This window comes from Nelumbo nucifera, chromosome 4 (assembly GCF_055504915.1).
Source record: "Nelumbo nucifera cultivar China Antique chromosome 4, China Antique-T2T, whole genome shotgun sequence".
In the NCBI taxonomy this organism is placed as follows: Eukaryota; Viridiplantae; Streptophyta; class Magnoliopsida; order Proteales; family Nelumbonaceae; genus Nelumbo; species Nelumbo nucifera.
The window spans coordinates 86,122,409-86,138,126 of NC_142652.1; the positions used below are offsets into that span (position 1 = coordinate 86,122,409).

The 15,718-nt window shown below is 38.5% G+C and overlaps 1 protein-coding gene across 1 annotated transcript; it reads left to right on the forward strand.

Moving 5' to 3' along the window:
- The first annotated feature begins 1,878 nt into the window (after positions 1–1,878).
- On the forward strand, positions 1,879–14,174 carry LOC104585597 (Mitochondrial substrate carrier family protein). The gene is made up of 9 exons (XM_010242536.3): positions 1,879–2,037; positions 2,405–2,521; positions 10,339–10,400; positions 10,490–10,726; positions 10,801–10,971; positions 11,159–11,208; positions 11,379–11,511; positions 12,875–12,912; positions 13,692–14,174. Exons 1-9 carry the CDS (start codon positions 1,998–2,000, stop codon positions 13,786–13,788), a joined length of 945 nt encoding a protein of 314 aa, XP_010240838.1. The 5' UTR covers positions 1,879–1,997; the 3' UTR covers positions 13,789–14,174.
- The last annotated feature ends 1,544 nt before the right edge of the window (positions 14,175–15,718 follow it).

The window sequence follows — 15,718 nt, forward strand, 5'->3', positions numbered from 1 at the left end:
TTGGAAAGAGTACAAATATAAATATGTACAATGCAAATACATGCAAAATAATATAAAATTCAAGGTTTTGTACTCTATAAATTTGTATTTGTACTCCTCCCAAATTGAGCCTTAGGTTGTGTTTGGTTGCAATGCAATTTTATTTGCACTAGTACAAATGCATGGGAGTGCAAATGAAAAACAAAATGCAAATTCTCGTTTAATTTTGTGTTGGGTTTTACTTTATTCTGCTTCATGTCCTAATTTACTTTATTTGTACTGCAATCAAACAAAATAAACTAAAATTTGGAGCAAAAATAGGTTGGAATTTACATTCAAATATGATAAGGGATAGTTTGGCCCGACCTATCAACACCCGGACATGTGGAAGTGACCTACTAACTAGGTGATGACTCGGCATTCCTTGCCACCTCAGTGAGCCAAGTCAGCTCGGGCACCTCAGCCAAGACCGAGGTCCAAGCAGTTCATGATGGCTCGACCTGCCGAGGTGACACGTAGCCAACTTCTAGAAGCTAACCAACTGTCTTCGACCTCTCTGAGATCACATTGCACATCGGCAAGACTTATCCTTATCCTGCTCGAATCAGACGGACTCGATAAGCCTTATCGGCTAACACGAAGTTCACCTCTTGGTGCGGAACAGATTCCCAATAGTGCGAGCCGAGGATCTCATAAGTGTTTCGTAAGACCCACAGCAACTCACCTATATAAGGGCTCCAACCCCAACATCACAAAGTACATGCGATTATTTGCTCACTAACTTACTAGCATTCAAGCTTTCAACTCGCATACTAAAATACTAACTTAAGCACCGGAGCACCCACACCAGGTAAACCACCCCGGGTTCTCTGAGTGTTATTTTCTTGCAATTCGACCGACCAACAAAGCAAACCGACGTCCAAGCTGCCCTCTAGCTAAGAGCATCCAGATTGTGCACTATCAAAATCATTTGCATTGCCATAGTTTTGCATTAGTGCAAATTTATTTGCATTTTAACCAAATACGACCTTAAGCTCAATTTTAAAAAAATACAAATACAAATACAAATATGTACAATACAAATACATAAAAGATAATACAAAAATACAAGATTTTACACTACATATTTATATTTGTACCATTTCCAAACTTTTTGCTTTTTCGCATTTTGGTGCCACACACCATTGATAACCCCTTTCTCCAAATTGGTAATTACAAGAATCGATTCCCTATCAATGCTGGTGCAAACCAATTAACATACTAGTGAATCACCCTTCATTTGACTACTCTTTCCAAACTGAGCCTTAACAAGACTACAGTTAGGGTTTAGTATGGGTTTGCCTCCACCATAATCCAACCCAACTTAGTAATATGTAGTTTTCAAATCCCCCCACGCATATGAGGTTGAACTTGATATCAACCCAACCCGACCTAAAGGTTTTTAATAACATTTTTAGCTCAATTTAAAAAATATATAAATATAAATATATATGATGCAAATGCATATAAAATAATACAAAATATAAGATTTTTCACTCTGCATATTTCTATTTAGGCTAAATTTGGAAGGAGTACAAATATAAATATGCACAGTACAAATATAATCAAAATATAAGATTTTGCACTCCGCCTTATAATGTAAATATGTACTCCTTTCGAACTGAGTCTTTGTCACGCATTTTGAAAACTTAAAAATCATTAAAATTTGATTTAAGATTATAGGGCCAGGATCGTGCATACGTGATACGTAAGCACCCCGCCTTATAACTTTCCGACATGACCACTTAACGCGACAATCGGACGGCCCTTGGTAAACGGATCGGACGCTGGTAGTTAACTGAACGACCGGATTGTGGCGCGAACCAGAAAAGTAGGTAAATTGACCTGTTACGCAACGTAAGCTGTCAGACGCCCAACGGTCTAAGGCGCAATTTAGCGTGCCTGAATCTTCGTTTTGCAATTTCAGGGGATTCCACGGGAGCGACTGATGTGAAAGTTGCGCCAGAGAGAAGGCAAACATGAGTGGTTCATCCGCTTCAGATGAAGCCCTATCTTCAGGTCCTCTCGCTTGTTTTACTTCAATCGAACTCTCAAGAATCTAGGGTTTTTCTTTTGACTTTTTTTTTTTTTGCGTTTTTAGCTTTTCATGGTCGTTTGGTTCTTCGATATTTTTTCTCTTCTCTTTTTTTTTTGGTTTGGCATGTGATTATTTGATCTAGCCATTTAATTTACCTGCTTCAGCATTTATAAAATGTTGATTCCGTAGGTGATTTAGATTTATTCGTATCTTCTTTGTTTCATATCAACTAATCAAGCTCATTTTTTTTATCTCTTTTTGAATTCTAACGCTTGGCATATTCATTTATGATCTGAATTGTGGTTTGTTAACTGGAATTTATTTTTCATTTGACCGAGAGGTGTTCAGGGTCTTTAAAGGTCGAAGAGGAGAAGAAATCTGCAGCTTCGGTCTCTCATATTGTCTATCACTTCGGTACCAGTGGAATTGCTGTTGCCACTGCGACTGGCATAACTCATCCTTTAGGTTTTGTCATCTTCCTTTTCATTTTTATTTTGATGTCATTTTTACTTAATTTTTAAAGAGATTGCTGAAAAGAGCAAACAAAAAACTTTCCCTCGTTTTTTGGTAACATTGTGTTGGATACATCAGTCTCTAGTATAAATTTCATATCCAACACTATATCCAGCCTTGTCCTTTTCGTATTTGAGTAATATAGATTGTTATATATGTTGGTCTTCACATATGGATCTCTTAAATCCAAATTAAGTATCTATGTGTTAGTAGTTTCTTGAACTTGATAATTTTCCATTAGAGGAAGATGCGTAAAAGAAAATTAGATGACTTTTCCTTAAGGCTGTGTTTGGTTGCAGTTCAATTTTATTTGCACTAATAGAAAAGCATGGAAGTGCAAATGAACAAAAATGCAAATTCTTGTTTAATTTTGTTCTATGTTTTACTTGATTTTGTTTCATGTCTTAATTTACTTCATTTGTTTTGCAATCAAGCAAAATAAGCTAAAGTTTCAAACGAAAATAGGTCAGAATTTACACTCAAATTATTTGCGCTGCCATAGTTTTGCATCAGTGCAAACTTATTTGCATTGCAACCAAACACAGCCTAAGGTTCAGTTTGGAAAAAGTAAAAATCCAAATATGTACAGTACAAATACATATAAAATAATAAAAAATGCAAGGTTTTGCACTCTACGTATTTGTATTTGTACTCCTTCCAAACTGAACCTAAGGCTGTGTTTGGTTGCAATGCAAATTTATTTGCACTAGTACAAATGTATGGGAGTGCAAATGTAAAAAATGCAAATTCTTGTTTAATTTTATTTTGGATTTTACTTTATTCTGCTTCATGTCTTAATTTGCTTCATTTGTACTGCAATCAAACAAAATAAGCTAAAATTTAAAACAAAAAATAGGTCAGAATTTACACTCAAATGCATTTGCATTGGCATGGTTTTGCATCAATGAAAATTTATTTGCATTGCAACCAAACACAGCCTAAGTTATGTTCCAATGAGTTTGGTAAAGTGCAGTAACTTATATGCTTGTTGGTCCACGGACAGTTTTGAGGTTTTTGATGTGTTTAGTCCTTATTGGCATGCCCGCTAATATCTCACTTTAAGTATTGGTGCATATTGGTTCTGCCACTGGATTAGAACATCTTATATCCTCCAAACCACTACAGCCTGTAGGTTTTCAAGACTGCTATTCAGTCTTGACCACTAAGAGATTTCAGGTTCGATGAGAAGAGAAAGTGAAGAAGATGTAGAAGAAAGAGCAATAGAACACGGTTTTTTAGGAGAAGAACAGAATGTCAATAATCTGCCGCTGCCACTTTAAGTTAATATACATAGGTTATGCTAGTTACATGAAATGACATATCTGCCCTTGGTGTTTACCATAATTGCTAACAAATAACAAACAATATAGAACTGAAACTAGAAATAACAGAATAGCAAAATAACCACAGCTGTGACTAGATACATTCTACCCTACGGACAGAGTGGGACCACAGCTGTGGGGCCCACATCAATGTTCTCTACACTCCCCCTCAAGTTGGGAGTATATGTTCATCATTCCCAACTAGGATAGATCCGCCTCTAGCTTCTTTCTTGATACGGCTTTAGTGAGGATGTCTGCTAGTTGCATACTGGATGTGATGTAAGGGAGGCATACTTCTTGAGATGAGACCCTCTCTCGCACAAAATGGCGGTCAACTTCAATGTGTTTGGTTCTGTCATGCTGTACTGTATTATGTGCTATATTAATGGCAGCTTGATTATCACAGTACAGCATCAGGGGTTTCTCATACTCAATACCCAACTCCTCAAGTAGAAATCTTAGCCAGAGGATTTCAGCCACTCCATTGGCCATGGACCTGTATTCTACTTCAGCACTTGACCGGGAGACAACACTTTGTTTCTTACTTCTCCAGGAGACAAGGTTTCCTCCCACAATGGCACAATATCCTGAGGTAGACCTTCTGTCATCAACACTCCCGGCCCAATCTGCATCAGTATAGACCTCCACCTTCATGTGATTGTTGTTCTTGAAAAGTATACCCCTACCTGGGCATCTCTTCAAGTAGGCTAAGATTCTTTCTGCCGCAAGAAGATGTGTGGTTCTAGGAGAATGCATGTACTGGCTGACAACACTAACAGCATAAGTAATATCTGGTCGAGTGAGGCAGAGAGAGAGGAATTTTCCTACCAGTTGCTGGAACATAACTTTGTCTTCAAGAAGCTCCCCACTCTCGGCACTAATCCTGTGATTCTGTTCAATTGGTGTATCTGCAGGCTTGACACCTAACTTTCCAGTCTCTGCCAACAGGTCTAGGACATATTTCCTCTGAGATATAAAGATCCCCTGTTTGAATCTAGCAACCTCAATACCCAAAAAATACCGGAGTACACCAAGGTCCTTCACCTCAAATTCTTGGTGAAGAAGCTGTTTAAGAGAGTCAATCTCATGGCTATCATTCCCTGTGACCACAATATCATCAACATATACTGCCAATAGTGTCAAAGAGGACTCCACCCTCTTGATGAATAGGGTATGATCTGACTGGGCCTGTACATATCCAAACTTCACAAGTGCTAGTCTGAATCTATCGAACCAAGCCCTAGGTGACTATTTCAAACCATACAAAGCCTTGTTGAGCCGGTAGACCTTCTTACCTATTTCTGCATCATAGAATCCAGGAGGTAAACGCATGTAAACTTCTTCCTGCAGATCTCCATTCAGAAAGGCATTTTTCACATCCATTTGGTATAAAGGCCAAGTGTGACTTGTTGCAAGGGACAATAAAACTCGAATAGTAGTCATCTTGGCTACCGGTGCAAATGTCTCCAAGTAATCTATGCCATAAGTCTGTGTAAACCCTCTTGCAACTAACCGAGCTTTATACCTCTCAATAGATCCATCTGCATTATGCTTCACCGTAAATACCCATCTGCATCCAACTGGTTTCTTTCCTTTTGGCAAATCAACTACCTCCCAGGTGTTGTTTTTCAACAGGGCATCCATCTCAACTTGCACTGCATCTTTCCATTCAGGGACGGATAGGGCTTCTTGCACTGTTCTTGGAATAGGGACATTGGAAATGGAGCTAAGGTAGGACCTGTAGGTAGGAGATAGGCGATCATAGGATAAAAAATGGGAAAAACAGTGGGTTGTGGATGTGGTACAATGTCGTTTCCCTTTACGGACTGCAATTGAAAGGTCAAGATCATCTGTAGGGGAAGTCTCTGTGGGCTCTGGGACTGAAGTATCTGGACCTGGAGCTGCAGATGAGATTGGAGCTGGTCTGGACTGCTCATGATCAGGATCAACCTGCCTGCACCGCCTATGATAAACCCTCAACTCCTGATCCCTCTGACCACCCCCACCATTGCAGCTTTCATCACCCAATGGAATAGGTAAAGGAACTGCCCCACTCTCACTACTCTCCCACTGAAGACAAGAACTCAAACCCCCACTCTCACTACTCTCCCCCTGAGGGGCAACCCGAGGATAATAGGGTGTCCCCTCAAAGAAAGTGACATCCATGGAAACAAACTTCCTCCCGAAGACAGGATCATAACAGCAATAACCCTTTTGAGTTTGTGCATAACCAAGGAAGATGCATTTGGAGGCTTTGGGTTCGAACTTGGAGGGATGGGGTCCGAGAAGCTGAACAAAGCAAGTGCAACCGAATGTCTTAAGAGGAATAGAAAACAAGTCCTCACGTGGGTGTAGAAGCGAAAAAGGAGATCGCATATCAAGGACCCTGGAAGGGATCCGATTAATAAGGTATACCGCCGTGAGGATAGCATCCCCCCAGAAGCGAATAGGGACATTGGAAGTAAACATGAGGCTTCTAGCCACTTCCAAAATGTGCCTATTCTTCCTCTCAGCAACTCCATTCTGCTGAGGTGTATGAGGGCAAGAGCTCTGGTGGATAACCCCATGATGAAGAAGATAAGATGTCAATGATTTAGCAAAGTATTCCTTTGCGTTATCAGATCGGAGAACTTTGATCTTGGCATCAAACTGGGTTAGGATCATTTGGTGAAAATTTTGGGTCAGGGAAGGTACCTCATCTCGTGAACGCATGAAATAAACCCAAGAAAAACGGGTATGGTCATCAACAAATAACAAAACATATCTGTACCCACCCATGGAAGGGATATGATAAGGCCCCCCAAACGTCAGAATGCACAATATCAAAAGAATTATCACTCCTTTTATTACTCAATAAACAAGGCTTTCTACAATGCTTAGCAAACTCACAACTTTCACACCGTAGCTGAGACAACTCAATAGACTCAAATAATGTAGGAAACAGACTCTGTAAAGATCGAAAAGACAAATGACCTAATCGGTTATGCCAAAGCATAACCGGACTCACACTCTGAGAAACAAAAGACAACTTCTCTACTGACTCTCCCTGACGGAACCGCTCCTCGAGCAGATAGATCCCATTCGTCTCACGGCCAGTCCCAATCACCTTCTGCGTCTCCAAGTTATGAAAACACATCGGTCAGGGAAGAAGGTTACTGAGCAGTTCATATGCTTGGTAATACTACTTACTGAAAGAAGGTTAGTATCAAGCTTAGGAACATGCAAAACAGATGATAGGGAGATGGTATCTGAAAGCTTGATGTCACCCTTCCCAGAAATAGGAACCAGGGAGCCATCAGCAATAGATACCTTATCCCTACCAGAAGACAAATGGTAAGTAGTAAACAATGAAGGCAAGTTAGTCATGTGATCAGATGCACCTGAGTCTATTACCCAACAAGGTTCAGTAGTACCTGGAGCTGAGGCATGATAGGTTGAAGCTCGAGTACCTGAATGGGCGAAGGTAGATGTGACAGGGGCTGATGGAGGCTGCGGTGGCTGAGCTGAATTTCCAACCTCCTTTTATAGCTGTATTAGGGCAGCCCGAACTACAGCTAAGGTCTCCAAAGATGTTCCTTTTGTGCCAGATGAGGACGCTGAATCAGTGTTCATGGCTACATGAGCAGTGCCCTTCTTGTTTCTTAACTTCGCAGGAACCAAGTGGGGATGCAGTTTCCAACATGTCTCTTTTGTATGTTTGGGTTTCTTACAATGTTCACATACTACATCCTTCTTGTCTTCCTTCCTCCTGTCCTTCTCTGAATCACCCCCTGATTTGGGTGTAGCCGCTACAAAGGCTGATGTGGGTTGCATCATAACCTTCCTTCTGGTCTCTTCACTGTGTACAAATGAGTAAGCCTGAGAGAGAGTCACACTGTCTCTAGTCAAAATCTGCTGCTTCACAATATCATATTCTGAGTTCAGTCCCGCCAGGAACTCAAACACTCTGTTTGTCTCGATGTGCTTTCTATGGGTTTGAGCATCTTTGGGACTCTCCCACTCAAGAGTCTCTAAGTGATCAATCTCATGCCACAGGGACTTCAAGGTAGAGAAGTAGACCGACACCGGTTTCTCTCCTTGTTTAAGGGTGCTCACTTCACATTTCAATTCATATGCTCTGGCAACATTAAGGGGTTGGGAGTAAGTTTCTTTCATAACATCCCATATCTCCTTAGCTGTTTTTGCCCACAAATAATTCCGGCTAATATGAGGCTGCATAGAATTACACAGCCATGTCTTAACCAAGTAGTTTTCATGCATCCACTTGGTATATGTCGGGTCTCCTTTGGAAGGTTCTTTCATATCTCCCAGGAGGTACCCTAATTTACCTCTTCCACCAATAGCCATCATGGCTGATTGGGCCCATTCCAAATAGTTTGATCCATCAAACTTTACGGTCGTAATCTGACCACCCATCTCAGAAATACCACCATAACTGATGTTCCCAAGACTGCCTTCTGCCTGAATTTTAGACTCTATTCTGTCAAGTCTCAAAACAGCACTTGAATCACCAATCACAATCAAAACAGTATAGGCCTGATCTGTATTCTCAGTGTATGTGCACAAAACCGAAATAATTCTGATCTGAAACCAACTAGCCAACACAGCAGTAGCTGTCCGTAGATCTCTAACCCCCTTAGAACTTTGAGAACAGCTTTTAAAAAAAAAAAACTGATATGCTAGGGAAAGTTAGGGTTTTAATCAGTCCTGAAAGGAAGCAATTCAGTCGCACAGTCCAAACTATATAGATGAGCTTGCAGTAGGGTTTTAGTCAGTCCTGAAAGGAAGCAATTCAGTCGCACAGTCCAAACTGTATAGATGAGCTTGCAATTGGGTTAATAAGAAACCCTAGAATCTGATCGGACCTACCAATCAACTTAAGAGTAGCTCTAGGTAGATCACAGGGTTCAGTCAAACACTAGGGCTTGCCGCAGATCACTTTCAAACCCTAGAGTAGAAAGAAACACAGTTCGGTCCAGGGTTTGCTGTAAAACCCTAGTGAATCGAAGAGAGAAAGAGCTAGAATGGTTCGGCCTTCCCCTCCAGATAGGTCCAACCTATCTTCTCTGAAAGAACTTCTCTTAAAAAGTAAACAACCTACAAGGAAAAATAGTTCGCTGCCTTGTAGGGTTATCTGAACCCTAGTCTTCTCTGATCCTTCCTGACCACCAACACTCTGCAACCCTAGCAAGTTTCCAACAGCTGCTAGCACCTCTGGTGATCTCCAAGAATCAGTCTGCGAACTCCTCCTTTTCAGCTTTCAGTCCTAGGAGATTCTCATGTGGTCGGCTGGTATTAGACTCACATGAAAAACCCTAACTTGGCTCTGATACCATGTAGGTTTTCAAGACTGCTATTCAGTCTTGACCACTAAGAGATTTCAGGTTCGATGAGAAGAGAAAATGAAGAAGATGTAGAAGAAAGAGTGGTGAAAGAGCAATAGAACACAGTTTTTGAGGAGAAGAACAGAATGTCAATAATCTGCCGCCGCCACTTTAAGTTAATATATATAGGTTATGCTAGTTACATGAAAGGACATATCTGCCCTTGGTGTTTACATCATAACTGCTAACAAATAACAAACAATATAGAACTGAAACTATAAATAACAGAATAGCAAAATAACGACAGCTGTGACTAGATACATTCTACCCTACGGACAGAGTGGGCCCACAGCTGTGGGGCCCACATCAATGTTCTCTACATTCAGTTAAAATTTTCTGATCCAGTCCACCCCTCCCAAGACCCCAGATGGCTGGACCAACATTAGGTATGACCTTCTTTTCCTATTGTACCAAGTCTTTTATCCCTTAAGGCTGATTTTGTTTGTGAAAAAGAAATTGGTCCTTTGCAAAGCTGCCACCAACATTTTGAGGTCTTTTCTGTGGGTTCTACTACTTGTAATCTAGATGCATTTGAATAAATAGTCAACTGCATTCTCCATTGTATCCAGATGGGCCATTAGTTTTTTCCTTGATGCCACAGTCATATGTGTTAATTGTTATTTGAAGCATCTGTATACTTAACTAATGCACCAAATTCTTTGGTGTTTGTAACCCCCCCGCGGGTGCTTGAAGAATTTACACTGCATTGGACTGGGGTTCTTGGGCTGAGCTCATTCAAATTTTCAACGGAGATGGAAAATTAAGGCATGGAAAACCATTAATAGCAAAAATTAAAAAGAGGAGTTAAACATTGATTATTTTCAATAGAGATGTTAGTCTTTAGACTCAGCTAAGTAATGGATATCATTTACCAATAAAAAAAGGTGATAGGTATCATGGTGGTGTCAGGTGTAAAGTTATCTTCTCTGGGAACTACAAATGCTATCTAGAATGTGTTTCACTCCCAGTCTGTATCAAATTTCTGTGGCTGTGTTTATTTTCCTCTAACCTATAGGTGAGAGCATCCCCTAAATGATTTTTGTCGTTTGAACTGGGTATGCAGATGTTCTTAAAGTTAGGCTGCAAATGCAGCTTGCTGGTCAGAGAGGTCCCTTAACTGGAATGGTATGCCATTGAGATTTCAGCTATCACATTGCAGGATATAAGGATTATCCAATGAGTGCAGTAAATCTTATAAAATTTGGTATTTACAGGGAAAAGTTTTTACTAAAATGTTGAAAACGGAAGGGCCTAGAGCTCTGTATTTAGGACTTACACCTGCATTGGCAAGATCAGTTCTTTATGGAGGTCTCCGTTTAGGCTTGTATGAACCAGCAAAGCATATCTGTGACTGGGCATTTGGAACCACAAATATGTTAGTGAAAATTGCCTCTGGAGGATTTTCTGGTGCTGTTGCTACTGCAATAACTAATCCAACAGAAGTTCTGAAGGTTGGAAATGCTTCCATAACATCTCATCCAGAAGTGCTCTATTTGAACTTTTAACAGTTCTTTTGTTTTACTAGGTGCGGTTGCAAATGAACTCAAACATGGGGAAAGGAGGGGCAATAAGAGAAATAAGGAGGATTGCTTCAGAAGAGGGAATCCAAGCTTTCTGGAAGGGGGTTGGCCCTGCTATGGGCAGAGCTGCCATGCTGACTGCATCACAGTTGGCATCATATGATGAATCAAAGCGGGTCAAGTTCTAAGCATGCTATTTTTCGCTTTGAATATCAAAGAAGTAATTTCTGCCATTTCTGAATTGTTGGAGTTGTATTACATTTATAGGCATCAAGATTATGATTTAGTAGGGTCTTTTTTGCTTTCTTTTTTGTTTTTTTTTTTGTTTTTTATCTTGATCCTATCTACTTTTCTCTGATGTAGGCTTTGATTAGGTGGACACCTCTGGAAGAGGGATTTCATCTGCATCTCATGTATACTCTAGCTACTTGCATCCTCTTTCCCTTCATATGTTTCCTTCTTATGGAATTGAACTAGGAAATGGCTTACAGTTTTGTATTTATTTTAGAATTAATGAGTATATCAAATTCTTCCATTGGTTTTCCCTTCAAATGGGACTAATTACATTCTATGCTTAATGAAGCTCAAGTAGCATAGCAGGGACGATTAGCACCCTTGTAACTGCACCCATTGACATGATTAAAACTCGTTTGATGCTGCAAAGAGAATCTAAAAGAGTTGGAGGCTATAAAAATGGATTTCATTGTGCATACCAGGTATAGAAGTTCCACATCATATTTACTTTGACAAAGTCTGTGCTTTGGGAAAGGGAAACCATTATAATTAATGAATGGCATGCCAATATATCTTCATATTAACTGTATGTTTTCACAATTTCCTTTTATTGAATTGGTCTTATTCCTTCCACTTGCTGCTTTTATTTGCATAGAGCCAATCTTCATCACCAGTAACTCTCATCGGTTTATGGACAACAATAAGACTGGTTTTCTTGCCATTTGCATTGGTTGGGACTTGGAATTAGGACTTTTTTGTGGTATGCAGTAATGGGGTTTAGGACTTTTAACTACTTTAAGAGAGTTGAAGCATTTCTGAAAAGAGGGCACTATAGCCATTAGGACTTATAGGTGCCTGGAATTTTAAAAGTGGTTCATGCAATGTTTAGAGTTCTTTGGGAGCAGGTCCATTAGAGAAGTGCCTAAGAACCACTTCCTATGCATCAGTCCCACTTACTACCCTCTCTCACATCACCCCCTTCCCCTATCCTCCTCTTGTTGCTCTGAATTACCTAAACCCACTTTAGAGTTGCAACTGCTTGAGGTTATTACCCATTAATTGTCATAGTGACTTATGAAATAAAAGTAATTGCTAAAAAATACTAATCTATTTTAAATTATTTGAAGTTAATTGTATAAATATAAACACATGCTTATTTTACACAGTTTTTCAACAGTCAACTTTTTTGATAGATATCAACAGTCAACAGCTTTGGAGCTATTAAAATGTAATGCTCTGACAGATCAGTCTCAATCCATGCTCCTAATCCACTCCATGATTCTGGGCACTAAGGGCTTTATAGGGAGATGTATAGAGGTGCATATTATGGTTTCTCTTTGATGTGATTGTTGTCCTTAAAATTTCAAATCTTGACTGGGGAACCATATTTCCAGTCACAAGCTATTGATTAGGATTTCCTCAGACTAGTCTTCATGCCATTTAAGGTGGTAAAGTTTTGTTCATTTTTTTTCATGCATTCTGCATAGGATATTATTTGTTAGGTATGGCTTCTGCTTTCTCCTGGCTTCTGAAGTTCTCTTTCCAATGTGTTTTATACTGAAAGAGTTCCTGCTGGCTTCTCAACTAATCATGTAAATAGAATTTCACAGAAAAGAGAGCTCATCTAAAATTATTCTGTTTCATATTATTTTTTGGATTTCAACTTAAATGAAATTATCCCTTCTTCAGTTCTAGACATGTAACTATCAGGAACTTTGACCATCATAGAGTCTGCTGGTTCAAATTTTAGCATTGCAGGATAGAATTAAAAGATGGACTTCCATTACTTGATTTTTTGCTTTCCGCTTCCCAACCTGTCTAATACTTTATAACTTGTGGTTTCAGGTCATGCTCACAGAAGGCCCTCGGGCACTCTACAAAGGGTAAGATTGTAGACATGACATCAATTTACACTCTTATTCATTCATGCATGTATCTATCTACACTCACATACATTCATATCCATGAAGTACTCATATTTGTATTGTTTAATGAGATGTGCAGAGCAGTATTGCATGGACAATGAGTCACTGACATGTGAATCAGAATATCAGAATCTGATGCATGTCAAGGAGTTTGACTCAACAAGACAAAAAATGAGTTTGGAGACATGCCTAAATTACAGCATATACTAATAAAGCACCATATATTTTGAATTATTTACTAGCTATTAACATTCTATTGGAAACATTGCATTCATCATAAAAATTAATTGTCCATTTATGTCAAATAAGCAAAGAGAAAGAACAAAATATTACATGCAAGTCTACCTCAAGAGTCAAGAATCTATGGGGTGTCAGAATCTGATAAAATATTACATGCAAGTCCAAAAAGAGCATTCATCAATTTAGGAGAACCCATAAAACAGTCGTGTCCAAAATGGACATCCATACTAGCTGTATGATATCCACTAAATACCATGTCTCTTAAAAATTAAATAGAAACTTTCATTTTTGTGTGTTATTATAAAACTTAAGCTTTTGAAGAACCTATGGTAAGCCCTTCTGATTATAGGAAAAATGATAAAAGAAAAAGTAAATTGGTACACCACCTTGATTTGTTTTCTTTTTTTTTTTATGGATAGTGCATCAGCTTGATTTGAAATTTATGTTTTTTATTCCGTAATAACATCTGCAATGTTTAACATTTTGAAATTTGGTAGGGGCTTTGCAATCTTTGCAAGATTAGGTCCTCAAACCACCATAACTTTCATTATCTGCGAGAAGCTGCGGGAACTTGCTGGATTGAAGGCTATTTGATTCACAGTTTTCCATCTATTAGCACTTCCCACACCATATGGATCATACTGTGCATTTCTTCAGTATGGCCACCCATTACCATTCACATCAAGACTCAAGAGGATGAAATTGGGTAGTTATTTTATATGATTTGCTTGGGTAAACTTGAAGGAAGTCCCATTTTAGGGAATTGAATATAGGTTGGACACATTTTCTCATATTGTTTAGACGAGTCAAGGAGAGGGGTGATTCATTTAATTTAATTTTGGTGTATTAATCTGCTTTGTTGTATGAGGGTAATTTTGGTTATTGTTATTGTTACTGATAATGTCGTCATTCTTATACGTGATGACGAAGATTGTAGTCAAGAACTTAATAAATTTGTGTTTTTTTGGTAAAACATGAAATCATTGTATTAAAGGACCCAAACCATGAGGTCTACAACACTACAACAGTACAAGCAGAAGTAGCAGAATTCAAACAAGGGGTCAACCAATTCGGGGGGAAAAAGAACCAAACCCCAAACGGTGTATCCCTGCTAGGAAGAAAATGCGCCACCTGATTTTCTTTTCTGCTTAAATGAAAAGAGAGCAGCCTTTATGTCTTTAACAACAAAGCAAATGTGCATTTTCAGTAAATGCTTATTCAGGTGGGGTTTGCTCGTTCATGTTCATACTGAGCTGTTCAATGTTTTCTACAGCTGGTTTCTGGTTATAAACAATTTTCCTATCTGCTCAACTTGCATGCCCTAACCTAGGATTGATTGGAAATCCTTTGGGTAAACAACTTGAAATGACGACTTTGGTTAGGTTTAGGTACAAAACTACAAATCCACCCACCTTCATCCTCTCTCCACCGTCTGAGCTGTTGGGGTCAGAAACCGCTTTTGAAGTTGATTTCATTTGTTTATTCATCTTTTGAATACTTCAATTAGAAGCTCTAGGAGTGAATTTTCTCTCTCCAGAAGGCCATAATGGTCAAGTTGTTAACAGTTTTGAAGGTTAAAAAAACTGCTTCCGAAAAGAAAATCTTTTTTCCAGAAACAAAGGATTTGGAGAAGATAATCTTCCTCGGTCTGCTCAAACCAAGGCTGAAGAAGAGCCGAGTAACGAGATGCAAGGAAATCAGAAGTGAACAACATGCTCGAAAGGCCCAAATTCAGACCCTAGGGCTTTTGACCATTTCCCCTGGAACTGGAATCTTGATTGTGGATTGACTCTTAACCTTTTTTATATTCTTTTCTATCTATAATATATTAATCAAGATGAGATTCAATAAAATGATACATCTAGATCTAGTTACAGCAAGGATGCTGCATGCAAAGTGATGCAAAAGTAAAAACCGCTAATTGGAATCTGACCCGTTGCCCGTTGGGAACCGACTGTGGAGACGTGCAAGTGCAACAAGACTTAAATCCGACGGTTTGTGAATAGGAATGGCAATGGGCAAGGGGCTGCAAGCAAAATCTCTTACACACTGTGAATGCATGGGAATCCCGCCTAAGAATTTAACATAATGTATTAGCTACACGTTATGCGGGAAGAATTTTGTTTGGAGGAGATTTTAGGTGGCTTTTGATAAATTTAAATTTTAGATCTGAAATGTTAAAAAGGTATTTATTGTGTTAGATCAATCATTTATCATCTGAAATTCATTGATTTTACTATTTTATCAATTGTATTATCTCATAAAAAATAATTTTCAACTTCAAAATGATTTTGAAATAATACAAATAAAAAATAAAAAGTTAATAAATGAAATGATTAAAATTAAAAAAATAATAATTAATAAATTAATAATTTATACAAATAAAAATTAAAATAATTTTTAAACATTAATGAAATAATTAAAAATTACTAATTAATAAAAATAATTAATAAATAATAAATAATAGGAGTAAAATTAATAAAAAATATTAAAATAATTAATAATTAGTAAAAATAATTTATAA